This window comes from Glandiceps talaboti, chromosome 17 (genome assembly GCF_964340395.1).
Source record: "Glandiceps talaboti chromosome 17, keGlaTala1.1, whole genome shotgun sequence".
NCBI lineage: Eukaryota > Metazoa > Hemichordata > Enteropneusta > Spengelidae > Glandiceps > Glandiceps talaboti.
In genome coordinates, this window is record NC_135565.1 from 14,471,531 (window position 1) to 14,489,116 (window position 17,586).

Below are 17,586 nucleotides of genomic sequence, written 5' to 3' on the forward strand. Positions count from 1 at the left end.
AGTTATGTATTTCAAGGTAGTGCGGCGGTAATGGTGTGCAAATTAAAAGGAAATCGAAATATTATATTCACTGTGGCGCATCCGGGGAAAGAGCCCAAGGAGAATAAGGAAATGGGGTTGGTTTCTTGGTATACCGGTAATTCGACTCGTTTTTGCTTTCTTTCATGGAGAGTAACAGTTTTTCAGGCTAACATCCTAACCTTGTTTTTGTATATTAAAAATCCCATGCGGTGGTAAAAGCTAGACCCTATTTAGTCCAAGTAAACCAGTCCACTCCTCACGCTGTGGTAGATTTTTTGCCTTTGTGTGCACCTCCTGCCTTAAATTCGTCAGTATTACCTTACACAGAAAAATACAAAACGAACGAACAAGAGAAGTGATATGCATGACTCGTTATAATTAAAGAACCCGTATGTCATAATTTTAAACCTCTACCCATATGGTGCATCAAAATATATTAGTGATGTGTTATCATATATGTTTTTCATACACGAACCCTCAGACCGCTAAAGAAATTACAGTTGTCTGAGATGTGTCAAAATCGGCTCTGTTCATAAGCTTTGCTATGTAATAATAGGCTGTGGTGGGAGGACAAATTAGTAACACTTTATCACACATTATGTGTTTCTTTATTTGAACGTCGCCCCCCGTCTTTTTTTTAATTTTTAAACATTCACTTCAGATGCATATAAATATTACTCATGAAAGGGTCTCCAATTTGAGGGTCAATTAAACAAAGGGCAGGATGTCCATAGCATGTAAACTTCAGTGTAAACTTTGACCTCATCTGGAGAAGTGCGCCCTCAACGATGATTTGTCACGCCCTACCTAGTTCTTGGAAATTTACGTAGTTCTACCTAATTATCATGACGTATTTATATATAAAGAAAATACAATTAACATATAATTATTGTTATAGTCAGTGTTCTCGGTAAAAGGAAGTCTTTATCACATATCACTGTTCAATACTTGTCAACATAACTGAAGTACTTCCCAATCACCTTATCGCCGCAGCCTGCTGCCGAGGCAAAAATCATCGTGGACTTTATACATCGCGTCAGATATGGATACGCCACTGTTTGTTTCAATAATTCTGTGCCTAGTTTGTACCACTTTGGTCTGCAATGTTTCTGCATACACCGCGGGGTATTTCTCTGAGCCGACGTCAAATTCATGTCATGCTGGTAACGGGTAAGAATTAAATATTGTTTTCCGCAGTATACGTACATCTTTTCATGTGTTGGTTTTAGAGTGTGGTAAGAGAGATCTGTAAAGTTTGGCCAACTTATTCAGTGTCATCTCTTATCGTATTCTAACCTCACCACATGTCGAACCCAGACATATACATGTTTAGAGGTCAAGCACTTGTTTTCTAGGGGTGGCTGGGAGGAATTGGTCCCAGTTTTTCTTTTAATATCATAACGGCATTTTTACTATTAAGACAACTTTTTCAACAGTGCCGTGAGCCTAGGGTCACGTCATTTGTTTCCTTTGTGAATCCACGACAGAGCTATTCCGACTGATCGTTTCAACAAAGTTTACATATCAAGATTTTATTATAACGTTTTATATAGAGTATTGCTTGATTGATTGGTACTATATGATATTAATCAGCTTACTACATTTACAAGGCTTCTGAGATTTAAAAAAGTATGTTTGAAATTTAAAAGTATGTGTTTCCTTGATTCTGATCATTATATGATTAATCTACAGAGCTGTGGGTTGTTTTGGGTTTATTTATTTATTGTTTTGGGGTTGTTTTTTAGCGGGGGGGGTTTTTAACGTTGTTTGGGTTGTTTGGTAATCACTCTTATTACTAGTATTATGTGTGAACTACATAGGGTAATTTGTATACACTTCGAAATTGGCCAAATTTGGACTAGAACGACAGACTGGGTGTCTTTTAGAAGTGGTTAGGAAAGTAATCAAAACATGCCAGTAATATGCTAATAGTTTATCAAACTTTTCAATACATGAATAAGAGTTTTATTTGAAGTTGATATAAGGCAGTGACGTCACTCGAGTATTTAGAATGCTTTATTTGCTATCGGCTCGGAGGGATACAACCGACATAAGGGGAATCAATGGTGATCGATGACGTAGCACTCATTCGAAATATCGGGAGATTATTTATTTGTTATATACATAGACCCACTAATTCCCGGATCATAGGGTGTGACATCAAAGTACAGTAATATATAAATCCATACACTTCATATTACTATACTTCTGACGTCATCAAAAGTTACAATATGCAGCCACTTTAAAATTGTTTTTGAACTATGTAATAGTGTTTCAGCCATGTTTGACACTGATTTTTACACAGAGATGCTGAAGAGACTTGTTGAAAAATATTTCAATTTTACAAGAAAACACGAGCGGAAATACTAACAAATAACATTGCTCTGTTCCCGGGAAACGGAGTATTGTCAGTCACAAACTAAACCTTTGGCAGTACGGGTTTTTTTTTGGTCTGTGGTACCACAGAGACTCGCCTCTTTACGATACCGTCCAACCGTAAATGCTCTGACTTGCTAGAATGCAGAGGCATGTCGCGGTCTCGTGGTCTCGGGCCCAAGTTGAGAAATTGTTTGATGGGGAGTGTATTAAACAATGGGACCGCACCAACTCTCTGGGCTAGGTCTGTACAGTTTCGGTTCTCGTTTGACGACTTATACACGTCGATCAGACGATTGTTACAATGTGTGGTTAGGGATCCGGGATAATGTCCTGGTATGTATTGATACTACACTGGTATGTAGAGATAAAATTGGAAGACTGGAACTACGTAGTGTCAGATAATACGTAACCATGGTGATAAAAGGGCATGACCGTTGGTGATCTTTGATGACATGCACATCGAAATTAAGTCTGCCTGTGCACAGATACACCGTCCTGTTTTATCGATGACCGTCCAAAGTTCAACCACTATACCATAACATTCTCTCTAATAGTCTACATATCGATTGAGCAGACTGGATATTAGACAAAACGGTGATCTTGTTGGTTGTATCTCAGACCACTTTAGAGAATCCTATAGTGGTCTGCGATTGTATGTCTAGTTTCAGACAGGGACAGTATTAAGCTTATTTAATACGTAATACTGTCCATGTCTAGAACTAGACTAGTACGGCTATTACTTTTCAAGTTGCCATAAAAAGAAATAGCGATGATGGTCACGTATCTAAACTCAAACCATAGAGAAACTGTTATTGATACATTCTTATCGGTGTTTCCGATCCCAATTCATGTGTTTATCTTTAATCTCCGTACCATCATACATTAAAAGGAAGAGTCCAGTCAGACGCATTGTTTAGTCAGACTTATTTCTGTTTTCAGTCTCAGACAGTGGCCTGATATTCAGTACGCTTGCATTGATTATTGCTAACAACTAAAAGATGAGTTTGGGTGATAAAATAGTCTATCGAGACAAAGATACTGTGGTAAGTGTGATGTAATTACTACCGGGGTTTTCCCTACAAACTTGTATGAAATGCCCTAACTTGCCATACACATGTTAAAAAGGCAATGGTTGATGGCAAACAGGTATGTAATATTTAGGATTGTTCATTAACGTAAAATGCAGCTCGGAAATAAACTCTTGAAACCTTTGCTGTTCCATTCATCACGAAAAAATCTATTTTCATTTAAAATTAATGAAAAAAATTGAGGGTCACAGAACAAAAATTTGAAATAGAGGTGAAAATTATATGAAAATTTAGTCATATTACTAATCCAATATGGCTGCCATTGGAATACCATGTTAATTCTATCAGAGGGAAAATAACTTATTGAGGATTTACTTGAAAACAAGATGGTGACTCCAAAGTTTGTTTTATTATTTCAAAAATACTGGGAACAAGCAAGTCTGGAGAATATGGAAGAAGTTTGATTTGTCTTCAAGGTGCATTCTGCCTTAAGAAAACAACGTCATGTTGGTTTTTCTACTTGAAAAAAAAAACATGTATGTGAACAAACAAAAAGTCTGCAGAGATAAAAATTGCCTTTTTGGAATCTAGTTTGATTAAAGCAACTATATGTAGCTTTCATCCGTATCAATCAGACGTGACGTCAGCAGCGTATTGATGTTAAACCATCTGGTCACGTGACCCCTAGGTCCAGCCGTACCCTACCATGTGCATTTTGTATTGTAAATACGGTCAGAAGTTTGTAATACAAAATCGAGTATTTGTAACTTAATAAAAGCATTAAAACAATTTGAAATGGCTTTATGTTTTAAAAAATATTAATAATTGTAAACGAAGTGAATTTTAAGCTAAGTTTGTGAACAGAATCGAAGTAAGTACTATATCAAGGTCAGTCTGTGTACTTGTCTGTCTTTTACCCATATATTCAAACATCGCCACATACATAAATACTTCAATAAAATTGGGTTCATTTATGATTAAAAGTACTTACTCGTGTTTACTCAGTTAGTTTACAAATCACACCTTGCCAGTACAATTATAAACTTGTTAAATATTGTTTTAAGGTGTTGTTGTTGTTGTTGTTGTTGTTGTTGTTGTTGTTGTTGTTGTTGTTGTTGTTGTTGTTGTTGTTGACGTTGCTGTTGCAAATATACGAAAAACACCAATTTGTACATATGATTGATGAAAATATATCCTTTATTTCCAGAATGTATCGATGTTGTAATGGTTACCGTTTTTATGAAGGTGCTTGTAAAGGTAATATTATAATATCAACATTTTTAATATAAAAAGATTTATTTTCAAAATTAAGCAGTTTAGACGAATGAAAAATAAGTCAAAGTAAAAAATTATTCTGATTCTTGATCAGGATGTTGACACTGGGTTCGACATTCATTGGTTGGGGAAGTAATATTACATCTAACGTGTGTATAATCATTCTCACAAGTTATACAGTATTTGCCTCTCAACGACGGTGTTGTAAAAAGGTATATGTTTATGTTTTGCGACGAATAAGTTGCTTTTACGTCGAGAGTATAATGCTACATATCTCGCCAAATTCAGTACTAATTCTGAACGTCAGATATAAAACATAATTGTTTCCCATTTGAATATTGTGTTAACCTAAATCTCTGTTCTTGGTGAAGTTATTCCCTCTTTCATATGACCATTATGTAAAAAATACCAAAATAGTGTTCAATTTATAGTTAGTATAATTGTATTTTTTCCCTTTTTATTTAGTATGTCCTTCTTTAAGATATGGATATGGATGCAACTATCTCTGCAATTGTCATAATGGACACTGTGACAAGGTAGATGGTACGTGTGATTGTACGGGAACTAGATCTTATGGTTTATATTGTAATATACCATGTCAATGTCAAAACTTTGGTGAATGCGACCCGAGGTATGGATCATGTCGGTGTCAACCAAATTACTGGGGAAGATATTGTGAACGGTCATGTATTCCATCATGTCAGCAGTACGAGGTCTGTTATCAATATAGCGGGAATTGTGATTGTCCTGTTGGCAAGTATGGCGATAAGTGCGAATGGGAATGCCCATGTTATAATGGCGCTAGGTGTCACAGGAACAGTGGTCAATGCAATTGTGCTCACCCTTGGATAGGTGAAAAATGTACAGATTGTGATCAAACTGAATATTACACTCATATTGATATAGTAGGTGGTAAAACCTCGAATTATTACTACTGCAATGATAGGTGTTTGCATTGCTATAACGGTGATACTTGTAACCCAACCGTGCCTGGTAGTTGTCAGTGTACTGCTGGGTGGACTGGAGATAAATGTGACCAACTATGTGACGAGTATCACTTTGGAGACAACTGTCAACATCAATGCCAGTGTGACGATCTCCATCTTTGCAATTCAGTGACTGGTGACTGTGATCGATGTAAGGCTGGGTATAGAGGTAAACAATGTGATATACCATGTCAGCTTGGAACGTATGGGTATGGTTGCAAGTTATCATGTAATGAAGTCTGTGGACAACAGGAATGTCACCATGTCACCGGGAACTGTACACCATGTCCTGTAGGTTTCCATGGTGATAATTGTGAAAAGAAATGCCAGAGTGGTTTCTATGGACACAATTGTCAATTGATCTGTGAGAATTGTACTAATGCACAAACTTGTGACAATGACAAAGGTTGTGTTTGTGACTCTGGTTGGACTGGTAGTTATTGTCAGATGCAATGTCCTAGTGATAGGTTTGGTTCAATATGTCAGTATTCCTGTGCATCGTGTATGCACGACATACACTGTGGACTTGAAGCAGGATGTGTTTGTCAACCTGGTTGGATTGGTCAGTTATGTGATATTGCATGCGATCCTGGTTTCTATGGGGACGGTTGTGAGCAACAATGTTTTTGTGCAAATGGTACAACTTGTGATCACGTGACTGGTGACTGTATCTGTGGAATGGAAGATGCAGGTGAAAACTGTGACGGCACCAAAACGGGTATGTCATGCAAATATATATCAACGCTGTGCAATGATTTTATTGTGACATACACAGGGAACCTTGCACACACAGGTCCAGTAACATTCACATGTACCAGAGCAGTGAAAAAAATGTACCTGCAACCGGGCTGTGAGGCACACAGCTGGTACATGGTTGTGCTCTTCTTCCTAGCACTGGGATGTGACCACATCCTTGTACTGGGATGTGTACATCCTAGTGGTAAGATGTACAAGGTTCCCTGTGTAAGCTGTCATGTAAGTGATACATTAACAAATAGTAACGTTGAATCTCGTGAAGAACGAGAAAATATTGACTCTGATCTATTAAAGTTAAACATTTGTAGACTAGGAGAAATACACTGAAACATTTTACACAAACTCAAGTTTTCATGTTTGAAATAAATCCAAAATCAAGAGAGTTTATTTATTCTTATATTTGTTAGCCATGTATGATACAACCAGTGACAGGTAAGCGTTAACAAGCGGAACACCTTTCAAACAGAGAATGTAAACAATTGAATTGGACTGATAAAACCTGGCACAGCATGTTGGAACAGCAGAGATATGTATTGCATTTCATGGTTTGATAAGAACAGATTTATGGCCTCCTTACAAGTACATGAAATTCAGGAGACCTTCACAACTAGGGGACCTTCAAATTTGTTTGTGAATGTGAACTATTATGTAAAGAGGCCATAAATATGTTCTTATCAAAATTTCCAACATACTGTGCAAAGTATTGTTAATCCAATTCATTTGTTTACTTTCCCTGTTTTTATTAAGTTCCGATTGTTAATGCTTATCTGTCACTAGGTGTATACACGTGTCACGTGCATTCTCGCAAGCCCGATCACATTTTTTCGTTGACGCAACGAAATATATAGACGATGCCGTAAAAGATTATTTGTTATTTAAATATCTACAGGGTACAAAAATAATGGAACAAGCAACGCCAATCAAAGTGTCAAGACCCACAAGACAACAATACTGGTCGTAGTACTCATTATTTTGGTTATCATCGGTGGTATCGTTGGTGGCGTGCTAATCGTCATGAGGAAACGAATGCAAAAAATGAGAAGGTAATGTATGAATCTGTATGCATTGAAGACCATATATTTAAAGTTACAGTCTGCTTCAGTTAAGTTACCCTTCACCGAATTTATTTGATACATCATGCAAACACTCAGAAACCAATAAGAAAACTGCGCATGCTACAAGATTGCTTGAATACAGTTTCTTACAACATTTTGTGTAGTAGTAAGTGAAATGAATTTATGCACCAACACCCCAAATTAACTTGAATGTCGACATCAAGTCATTGGTGCCTGCGTGCCTACGTCTAATTGCAGTACGTGTAAAATGTTTACAACAAATTTGAGAATACCGTGCAGCTTTTCTGTTTAAACAACCATGCAGAAACCAATAACAAACTGGACATGCTACATTGAACTGTAAGATAGCAAGATTGAACAGTTTCTTGCTACATTTTGTCTAAATGAAATGTACTACACATGCCACCATGCAGACATCAAATGAACACAACAAAGGACATTTCACATATTTTACTCACCCTTCATCGGGTGTTTGATACTACGAAAATCATTGGCGCCTGAACGTCTGCATGGAGTTGCAATACATTGAAATGGTTTATTTCATTTAGACTAAATGTAGCAAAAATTACTATCTTGGTATTGAAGTGTGGCATATGCAGTTACTTGTTGGTTTCTGCATGGTTGAATCAAACAGAAAAGCTGCACGGTATTGTGAAATTCATTTATTTCATTTAGACAAAATATCCTAATACTGTAGAATCTGCAATTTCTTATTTGTTTCTTCTGAGTGGTTGTATCAAAGGCAACTAGTGAATGGTAACTTGCAATTGATAATAAAATCAACTTAACAACAACAACAACAACAACAACAACAACAACAACATCAACAACAACAACAACAACAACTTGAAGCTCGCACGTATATGTGCCATGCCCCACATTCGCCTCTCAATTAGATGGCACTCAACAGTTTGATGTTCACTTCTTATTGGTTCTGCAGAGTTGTATCAAACAGAGTCGGTGAACAGTAACTTGCATTGGGTTGTAATATCAGGCTACAATTTTAACAAAGCACTGCCATTGACTTCGAATTTGAATTTGAATTCACTTGATTCTTCATTAAAGCCTTTCATCAATATATACATGTAATAAATTATGTTGGATTATAACTGGCTATGGGTGAAATAAATCTTATATGGCTTTTATCATTAACTTCATCAGGGAAACACCTCAGAGTGATGTGACAGCTTCTTTGCAAAGAACAGATGCGATTGAAATGAAAGGTAGGCAGAATTGTTTCAAAATGTCATACTATTTGCAACAGTATTAATTATAGTTTAAATAACATGAATATGAATCTATTGAGTGCTTGCAATGATATACAGACACACACATAGTAATGTTACAGTAACGTGTGTGTGTGATGCGGAGAGAGAGAGAGAGAGAGAGAGAGAGAGAGAGAGAGAGACAGACAGAGACAGAGACAGAGACAGAGACAGAGACAGAGAGAAAGAGAGAGAATCAGAGTTCAGCTTTCCATTTGAGAAATATCCTGACTTATATAATCAATAGCAACGTTTTTTATCCTTTTGATATACCATTTTACATTTCTGCTGTTACAGCAAAACTTTGGTATCAAAGAAATTCATGCACATGGTAATGAATGTGATAATATCTGATTATGGCGTAGAATGTATTTTTGAAACATGCTAATAAAACTATACATGCCACCATGATTTTTTCGAGTTAATCACATAAATAGGTATATGATCAAAACATGTTACAGTACTGCAATATTTTTTGCTGTAAAATAAGTATGTTTGCATATTATTTTTAATTGTTGTTTGTCAAATGCATTGCTTACATACTCACTATTTTTGGTGTCATCCTCTACAGAGAATGTTTACAGTGACGATGGCGAACAACAGGCAACGAGAAATACGACCGCCAATTACACGGATATTGAACCTTATGCTTGCCCAGACTTGGTAATAGATAGACGTCGACCCGTGGTTGTAGCTAAGACTAAACTAAGCAGTCAGAGAGGTCCTGATAAACTACCAGTTTACACAGAAGTTAGGAAGGTTCCAAAACAATCACGTGATACAAAGAGTGCTAGGAGTCCAGATATAGTACCAGTGTATACAGACGTTAAGAAAGTTAGAACCAAGTCACGTGATATAACTGCAGTACCGGTCTATACCCAGGTAAACAAACCTAAGTCAAACCGTTCAAGCCCAAATCATCATTCTGATAACCATGGAAATGTTGAGTATGCCTTTCCAGATAAAAAACACAAATCTATACAGCAAACAAAAAATTGTGGTTATGAAGTGTCAATGCCGCTCATGTCTACTGGTGGTCCGGATGGTGGATGTAGTTATACAGGTGCCAGTCAGGAATCTGAATATGATGTGATATCTACTGGTGGTCGAAATGGTGAACGTAGTAATACAGGGGTCTGTCAGGAACCTGAATACAATATATGTGATCGGTCAGGAAAGACCTACAGAAAATCATCGCAAGATGGAAATGTCTACAACAAGTTGAACATTCACAGTGGAAAAGGTCAAGACGACAGCATGGATTATAATAAGTTGGATTTTGCACCGAAGCGATCAAAATCTAATGCTGTCTCTGACTACAGTACTATAAGTGTTGATTAAGCATTTAGTCATTAGCATAATGTACTCAGTTTAAGTGTCGCTCGTCTAAGGGTGACCCAATTTTTTAAGAATGTTTCTCATAAGAAGGAAAAGGAATACATGACAAAACAAAGTACAAACATTACGTTTTGATGGCAACTATTGGTCGGTCGGTCGATTTGAAACAAAAAAGTTAATTTTCTTTTTAGAAAATAAGGTTTCTCTGCCTCATATTTTACTCCTCTTTATCTTCCTTTTACTGCACTCCTGGTAACAAACCCTTTCCCAGCTTTTCTACACATGTACATTTGCCATGTTCTCATCTCCCCCCCCCCCCACACTTGAATAAGTTGTCATGAAAGAAATGCTCTGTTAGTGAACAAGTGTCAATGTCATCGATCGTCGTCGCCATGACTATAGATGATGTCGACAGTCCAGACACTTGCTTATTATTGTCAGAGAGGGCGCTGTTTCGATGAAAATGAAAAGAGGGTCACCCTCATGGATCACTAGTACTAAATTAAAAAATCACAACAAAAACTGCTTAGCAATGATCAATATCGACTACTTGAGAGTTAACAATTGTTTGATTTAAATATTTAGTTTTATCCTCTTTGTAATTAACCACTTACTGAGACTATGGTTTTATACAGTTTCTTTTGTTGTTACTGCTGCTGCTTTGTTTTTGGTTATTTGTTGATTTCTGTTGAAGACAAAAGTCTAGCCAACTTATTTCAAACTTCGGTACATGTGTATTGATTTTGTTGCTATATATGAGAACATGATTTGGGATGATATCGATGGAATAGCACCTCGGTAACTTATTCAACTTTGGAATATTCGAAGCCCTAATGCACTTGGAATGATATTTGGGGTCGCGATGATTTCCTGCAAAGGAATGTGGGAAAACCTCTTGTGGTAACATCAGCTTTAATTTACTGTAATGCCACAGATATAGTCAAGACACGTTGTACATTACTGTGCAACATTTCAACAACATAACTACAATAAACAGTAACATGTTGGCAAACAGTATCGTTATGTTGGTATGACATAACTACATTAAACAATAACATTATGCTGTCATGACATAACTACAGTAAACAGAAACGTTATGTTGGCATGACATAACTATATTAAACAGTAACGTTATGTTGGCATGACATATCTACACTAAACAGCAATGTTATGTTGGCATGACCTAACTACAGTAAACAGTAACGTTATGTTGGCATGACATAACTACATTAAAGAGTAACATTATGCTGTCATGACATAACTACAGTAAACAGAAACGTTATGTTGGCATGACATAACTACATTAAACAATAACATTATGCTGTCATGACATAACTACAGTAAACAGAAACGTTATGTTGGGATGACATAACTACAGTAAAGAGTAACGTTATGTTGGGATGACATAACTACAGTAAAGAGTAACATTATGTTGGCATGACATAACTACAGTAAACAGTTACTGTAATATTATATTGGCATGACATAACCACATTAAACAGTAACGCTATGTTGGCATGACATAACTACAGTAAACAGTAACATTATGTTGGCATGACATAACTACAGTAAACAGTTACTGTAACATTATATTGGCATGACATAACTACATTAAACAGCACTGTAAGAAGGGATATCTTTCATTGATGTAGCAGTTCACTCTTTCAGTTGTGAGCTTTTACGATGTGGTAGTAGCCTCCAGCTGTTGAAAAAAACGAGTTCTTTTGATAGCATATGCAAATATTGTAAGTATTGTAAACAGAAATAAAAACACTGACATGTCTGTTTCAACAAGTGAATGGTTTGTTTTTTATTTATAATCTTGCTATCCTGTGTATGTGTTCGATACAAATAATAACATCACTGCTTGCATAGATATCTCAGAATAGATTTAATCTACCATACCTATGCCTATACAATGGAACAACAATAGGCAAGAAGTTTTATGTTCATAAGACATGTAGATGAGGAGCTTTACAAATATCCACATTTGCATTGTCATTGTTGTCGCAGTCATCATCCCCATCAAAGACATCATCGTTGTTGTTGTCACCGCCACTGTCATCGTTGTCGTCGTCATCATCGTCGTCGTCGTCGCCATCATCGTCATCGTCGTCATAATCATCATCATCATCATCATCATCATCATCATCATCACCACCACCATCATCATCATCACTGTCACTTTGATACCCAGAACAATAAAGCTGTTGCCATGATAAGATGTGTCAAAAAGAGCAACATGACATTCAGATGGGTAAAATCATTAATAAGTTTAGATAACATCTTGAATAAGTTAAGATGCACCATAATGGATTACAACCTCATCAATATCATAACAATGAGATGTAAACATTCAAACTGACCAGGGTTTACAAACAAGCTCAAACAATCTGAGGTATTTTGAGCAACATAGGCAGCTATTACAAGAAAAGAAAAACATTTTCTGATTGATTCAATAATGATTAAACCACATGACTTCACAGTATCTAAGTTGGTGGAGCCATGGCAACATGAAATAGTTACAGTTTAGGTTGTAACTGTGAATACTGAATAGGGAACTTGCAATCCAGACTGAGCATGCTCAGACGCAAAGGACTATGGGATTATCTGTGGCTATCGTAATGCCTAATCAGGAGCTACTGATGAAATTAACCTCCCACAAATTGTCAGGGTAACTATGAATTGATTACTTGTGGTTACAAACAATGTAACAATATTGTTTACAATATAATTAATGAGTATTTATTATCACATTTCCCATGATGCAACATTCAACATGGTGGGTTTGCAAGTTCCCTACTGTTGAGCTGCTTTGGCTGAGACAACACTTTCATGATCATCCAAAATCAGAGAAAGTTTCCAAGCTACATTGTATATCAAGCCTACTTTAGGTAATAAATTATTGACACCACTCACAACACTCAGTTTGCTTTACTAAATAAAGGTTTCCTTTTTTCAAGTCAGTGGCAATACAAAAGTAAAGGATATTATAAATATACTAAACTATACAATAAATATAGATTTGCACATTACAAAGCAATAAATTAGAGAAAAGCTTTTTAAGTTACAAGACAAAATGGCAGAATTTACACAAATCTACATTTACATCCTCACCAAATAGAATAAATATAATATAATGCCTTATCCCCCACTGACAATGTCTAAAGGAATACTAGGACACACCTCTTAAATTATACTGTATTAAAAATATATAGACTTTTACAAATGACTAGAAATAAATAACACCTGAAGTTACAATTTAATGAAAAAATATCACAGGAAAGTTTACTGGTTTATCTAGCTTTGAAACTAAGTACTCTTTATGTCTCTTTCTGGTTGAACAGCTATTTCAAACTGTCCATTTGATTGGTTTACTGCATGGCTTTGAGAAACTGTTCATTTGATTGGTTTACTGCATGGTTTTGAGAAACTGTTCATATGATTGGTTTACTGCATGGTTTTGAGAAACTGTTCATTTGATTGGTTTACTGCATGGCTTTGAGAAACTGTTCATTTGATTGGTTTACTGCATGGCTTTGAGAAACTGTTCATTTGATTGGTTTACTGCATGGCTTTGAGAAACTGTTCATTTGATTGGTTTACCGCATGGCTTTGACAAAATGCTCCATTTGATTGATTTCCTACATGGCACTTAGAAAATAGACACTCTGACAAAAGCCTAATGACCAAAATGTGAACAGTACTCTGGAGATTACTTTTTGGCGTGTTTACTACATTGATAATGGTAATCGCAATACTGATAAAGGCAATAACAAAAGCTACAGAACATGGAAGGACTCTGATTGATTTAATACAAATTGGCAGTGATCAAATGTATTGATTGGGCAGGAATACTTAATTAATTGATTGCTTAATCAATCGATTGATTGATTGATTGCTTTGTGACTGGAAAATGTATTTTCTACAACAAAGTTTACTTTATCAGAGTTCTTTGACGAAAGATAATCGATTATAAATACAAATGATATGTTATAAAATTGTTTTTTGTATAAATATGACATGTCATTTCTGTGATGAAATGTTGAAAGACACTAGTAACGACACATGGTAACTCAATCAGGCCTTTGCAAACTGTAATCTTATTCTAAGCCAATGGTATAACAATAATTGGGGAGGGGGCGACATCAAATCGTTCTATGACATACTAAAGGATATATCTATACTGATATCAAAATCAAGCAGTTTTCCTTTCAAGACCTCTTGATATGTGCACGTGTGCCTACCCTTCTTACCCTATTCCATCAATAATTTAAGCCACTTGTACACCTGTGCCTAGCCTTCCCCACTTCATTAATGGTTTAACCCAAATGTACACCTGTGCTTAGCCTTCTCACCCTATTTCTTTAATGGTTTAATCGAATGAGAAGTCAGTCTACAAAGGGTGATACCACGTAGCTGACTCAACAGGTAATATCTCTCTAATGATATGTCAGATGATGGTGTTTCAGCTGTAACTGTTCTTTGAGATATTGGTGGTCGCTATAATTCAGACGATGACACAAGACAAGATATGTAGTCCAGATTACAGCTAGTAGTAACCTGTCTAGTGTCATGACAGGCTGCATCCATAGGACTATCATGGGACCAGTAAAGACAGGATGACGGAAGTGACTGTACAATCTTTGAAGTGATGGCGACTTCTGAGATATTGCTGGGTCTAGACCAATTGCGTGATAGTATATCTATTAGATGAATCAAATGTAGATGTTTGTGTTAGGGTTATAGCATTATATTATATCACTTTATTTCTGTATGTTATTTTTGTATAATATTATAATAATAGTAATGTTGGGTTCTTATATAGCTCAAAGCGCTTCACAACCCTGTATGCTTTACCTTGCTTGCTACGGCATATTGTTATGCAATAAAGATTGATTGATAGATTGATTGATTGATTGACTGACTGATTATAAACAGTCTGCAACGTACACTGCCGGATGAAACAAGGAATATTCATACACAAAACTGTTTATTTGTGTTTACAGTTGTGATAAAACATAATATTTGATGTGTGTGCACATTGTATTTTGTTTGTAATTTGTAACAAAAATGTGTGAGCTGTAAAAAAAACCATGCTCCCTAATTGAAACTCTATAGCCTTTCTGGCTTGGTAGTATCAATTGCCCCAAAATATGATAAGTAATTAATATTTACCTGTTTAAGACCAAGCAGTTCACTATAATCCACAATAAGAAAAGAACCAGCAATAAACACCCATCCTATACTGTGTAGGATTAGAAATAACCATGTAGACTGCGGACTCCATAGTGGGCTGTTGTCACCAATTGACTGCCAATGGGTCATCATAAACTAAATAAGGTAAAAGACATAGATTTTAGTTAGAAACTTTTCTGTATAAATTACCAACATAGAATTTGTTATTTGACTTTTGTCAATGATTTAAAGGCTAATGTTGGGTTAGGATTTGGGTTTGAGGGTGAAAAATAGCTTTAGAAAAAGTTGGTCCAGAACACAAGAATGGAAATCAATAGCAAATTAATACTAAAACATTCACTTTGCTAAATCTGTCCACTATACTACAGCTAAAATGATGTTGGCTTGGTGCTTCACTCATGGGACATTACAGCTAAAATGATGTAGACTTGGTGTTTCACTCATGGGACATTACAGCTAAAATGAGATGTAGGCTTGATTTTTCACTCATGGGACATTACAGCTATTAAAATGATGTAGACTTGGTGTTTCACTCATGGGACATTACATATAATAATAATAATAAAATAATGCAAACATACAAGTTAAATTTGAGCCCCGTCAAAGAAACTGGGACAGAATCCTGGACCCTTAAAAGACAAGGTTTACCTGTAAGGCCATACAGCTACAGATGACATAGATACATCGCTGTGCTGGACCAAGTCCAAGTTTATCAATGAAACCTTTCCAGATTGGCAGTGTCATCACACTGTGTTGTACAGCAAATATGACAAGTAACATCACATCTTGACAGAGTGCAGTTAGTCCACTCTTTGAATCTGTTGATGTCAAAACAAATATAAAGATTTATCATGTAATATGGTTATAAATTGTGCTAGGTGTTTTGTTTCTCCCAGTAGAAACTCAGCTTTTCAGAGAAACAATACATTACATTGATTAATCAATCAATCAATCAATCAATCAATCGATAGATCAATAGATCAATGAATCAATCAACCAACCATTCACCCAACCAACCAACCAACCAACCAACCAACCAACTAACCAATCAATCAATCAATCAATCAATCAATCAACAAAACAATAAACTATACATTGCTCAATCAATCTGAGAAGCATATTATTGATCAAGTATAAAGTGATTGGCTAATAAATTAATCAATCGATTAATAAATCAATTGATTGATTGATCAATGTAGTGATCAATTCAACCTGTTAATCAATAATAATCAATCAATCAATCAATCAGGCAAATACACAAATATATACATTGTCCATCAATCAATCTATTGATGAACTGATGTCAAATACAGATAATAATTAAAATTCAACAAAGCAATTTGAATTATTAGTTATTTTTTATCATTTTTTGGTTATATTTTGAACTAAAAAGAGTAACCTGTATATCAGAAAGTTTAGTGAACTTACCGCAATATGTAATAAATTATTTTTTCTCCAAAGTTAGTACATTTGTTATTATCATTTTTAATTTTTTTTTTAAATATATGTGGGGTGCATTTTAATCCATACCATATTGGTTACGTTAAATGCAATTGTTTGCATATAAATCAAACAGGTGATTATTTTCTGAGAATGGGTAACATTTACTTTTTATTACCTGTCAACATGGTTAATAAAACCAAGAGTACATGTAATAGACTTTCAGACTAACATATCAGACATTTCTAAAACTAGGTTGAGTTGATAATTAAATGGTAATGTGTAACTGATTGACAGACTAAAGCAAAAAAAAAATGCCAGACCAGATGCACCCCCTCCCCAATCAGTATTGTTCGAATATTTATGAATAGAGTGGATTCTTTCATAACGAAGTTGAGTTGATAATGAAAAGATGACATGTAACCCTTTGTACATCGTGTATTTATCAACCCCCCCCCCCCCACCCCCCCGGTTTGCATTAGCATCACCGAAGGCTTTTGGGGAAAATGTGTACGTGTGAAATCTCTGTGTTTCTTACAGATGTCAAAATATGCGCGCTATCAACAATAGATGGTGCACTCGAACCTGCCTTACTTGCAGATGGCACATTGTGAAAATTAAAAACGGTAAAAGCTTACCTTTCGGAACATGAGAAACATGCTTCATTCCTCGATTGTCGTTGAAAGTGAGAAAAAACACCAACTGAAAAGATGTGATCATAAACAAAGCGAAAGTGACAGCCGCGACGATGAGAAAAAAGAACTTCGCTTGCTCCTTTGCCATGATCATATTTTGAGTTGACACTAACTACATGACATGAAGA

At 35.7% G+C, this 17,586-nt stretch overlaps 2 protein-coding genes across 3 annotated transcripts; one reads left to right on the forward strand and one right to left on the reverse strand.

Moving 5' to 3' along the window:
* Positions 1-963: 963 nt before the first annotated feature.
* On the forward strand, positions 964-12,586 carry LOC144448390 (uncharacterized). Of its 2 annotated transcripts, XM_078138616.1 has the most exons (7): positions 1,162-1,191; positions 3,340-3,443; positions 4,636-4,685; positions 5,169-6,407; positions 7,335-7,488; positions 8,683-8,744; positions 9,358-12,586. In XM_078138616.1, exons 3-7 carry the CDS (start codon positions 4,637-4,639, stop codon positions 10,125-10,127), a joined length of 2,274 nt encoding a protein of 757 aa, XP_077994742.1. In that variant the 5' UTR covers positions 1,162-1,191; positions 3,340-3,443; position 4,636; the 3' UTR covers positions 10,128-12,586. The 2 variants fall into 2 exon arrangements, with proteins under 2 accessions (XP_077994741.1, XP_077994742.1); XM_078138615.1 differs by lacking the exon at positions 3,340-3,443 and having other exon boundaries at positions 964-1,191.
* A 1,804-nt stretch (positions 12,587-14,390) lies between these two features.
* On the reverse strand, positions 14,391-17,546 carry LOC144448100 (nurim-like). The gene is made up of 4 exons (XM_078138253.1): positions 17,402-17,546; positions 15,972-16,141; positions 15,303-15,458; positions 14,391-14,830 (listed from the first exon to the last, which is right to left on the reverse strand). Exons 1-4 carry the CDS (start codon positions 17,544-17,546, stop codon positions 14,567-14,569), a joined length of 735 nt encoding a protein of 244 aa, XP_077994379.1. The 3' UTR covers positions 14,391-14,566.
* Positions 17,547-17,586: the final 40 nt, after the last annotated feature.

Coding starts and splice junctions, on each gene's coding strand:
- LOC144448100 (XM_078138253.1), bottom strand. CDS start 17,546: ATGGCAAAGGAGCAAGCGAAGTTCTTTTTTCTCATCGTCGCGGCTGTC. Junction 16,142..17,401: donor TGTTTCTCATGTTCCGAAAG/GTAAGCTTTTAC, acceptor TGACATCAACAG/ATTCAAAGAGTGGACTAACT. Junction 15,459..15,971: donor GTAGCTGTATGGCCTTACAG/GTAAACCTTGTC, acceptor TACCTTATTTAG/TTTATGATGACCCATTGGCA.
- LOC144448390 (XM_078138615.1), top strand. CDS start 1,064: ATGGATACGCCACTGTTTGTTTCAATAATTCTGTGCCTAGTTTGTACC. Junction 7,489..8,682: donor CGAATGCAAAAAATGAGAAG/GTAATGTATGAA, acceptor TAACTTCATCAG/GGAAACACCTCAGAGTGATG. Junction 8,745..9,357: donor AGATGCGATTGAAATGAAAG/GTAGGCAGAATT, acceptor CATCCTCTACAG/AGAATGTTTACAGTGACGAT.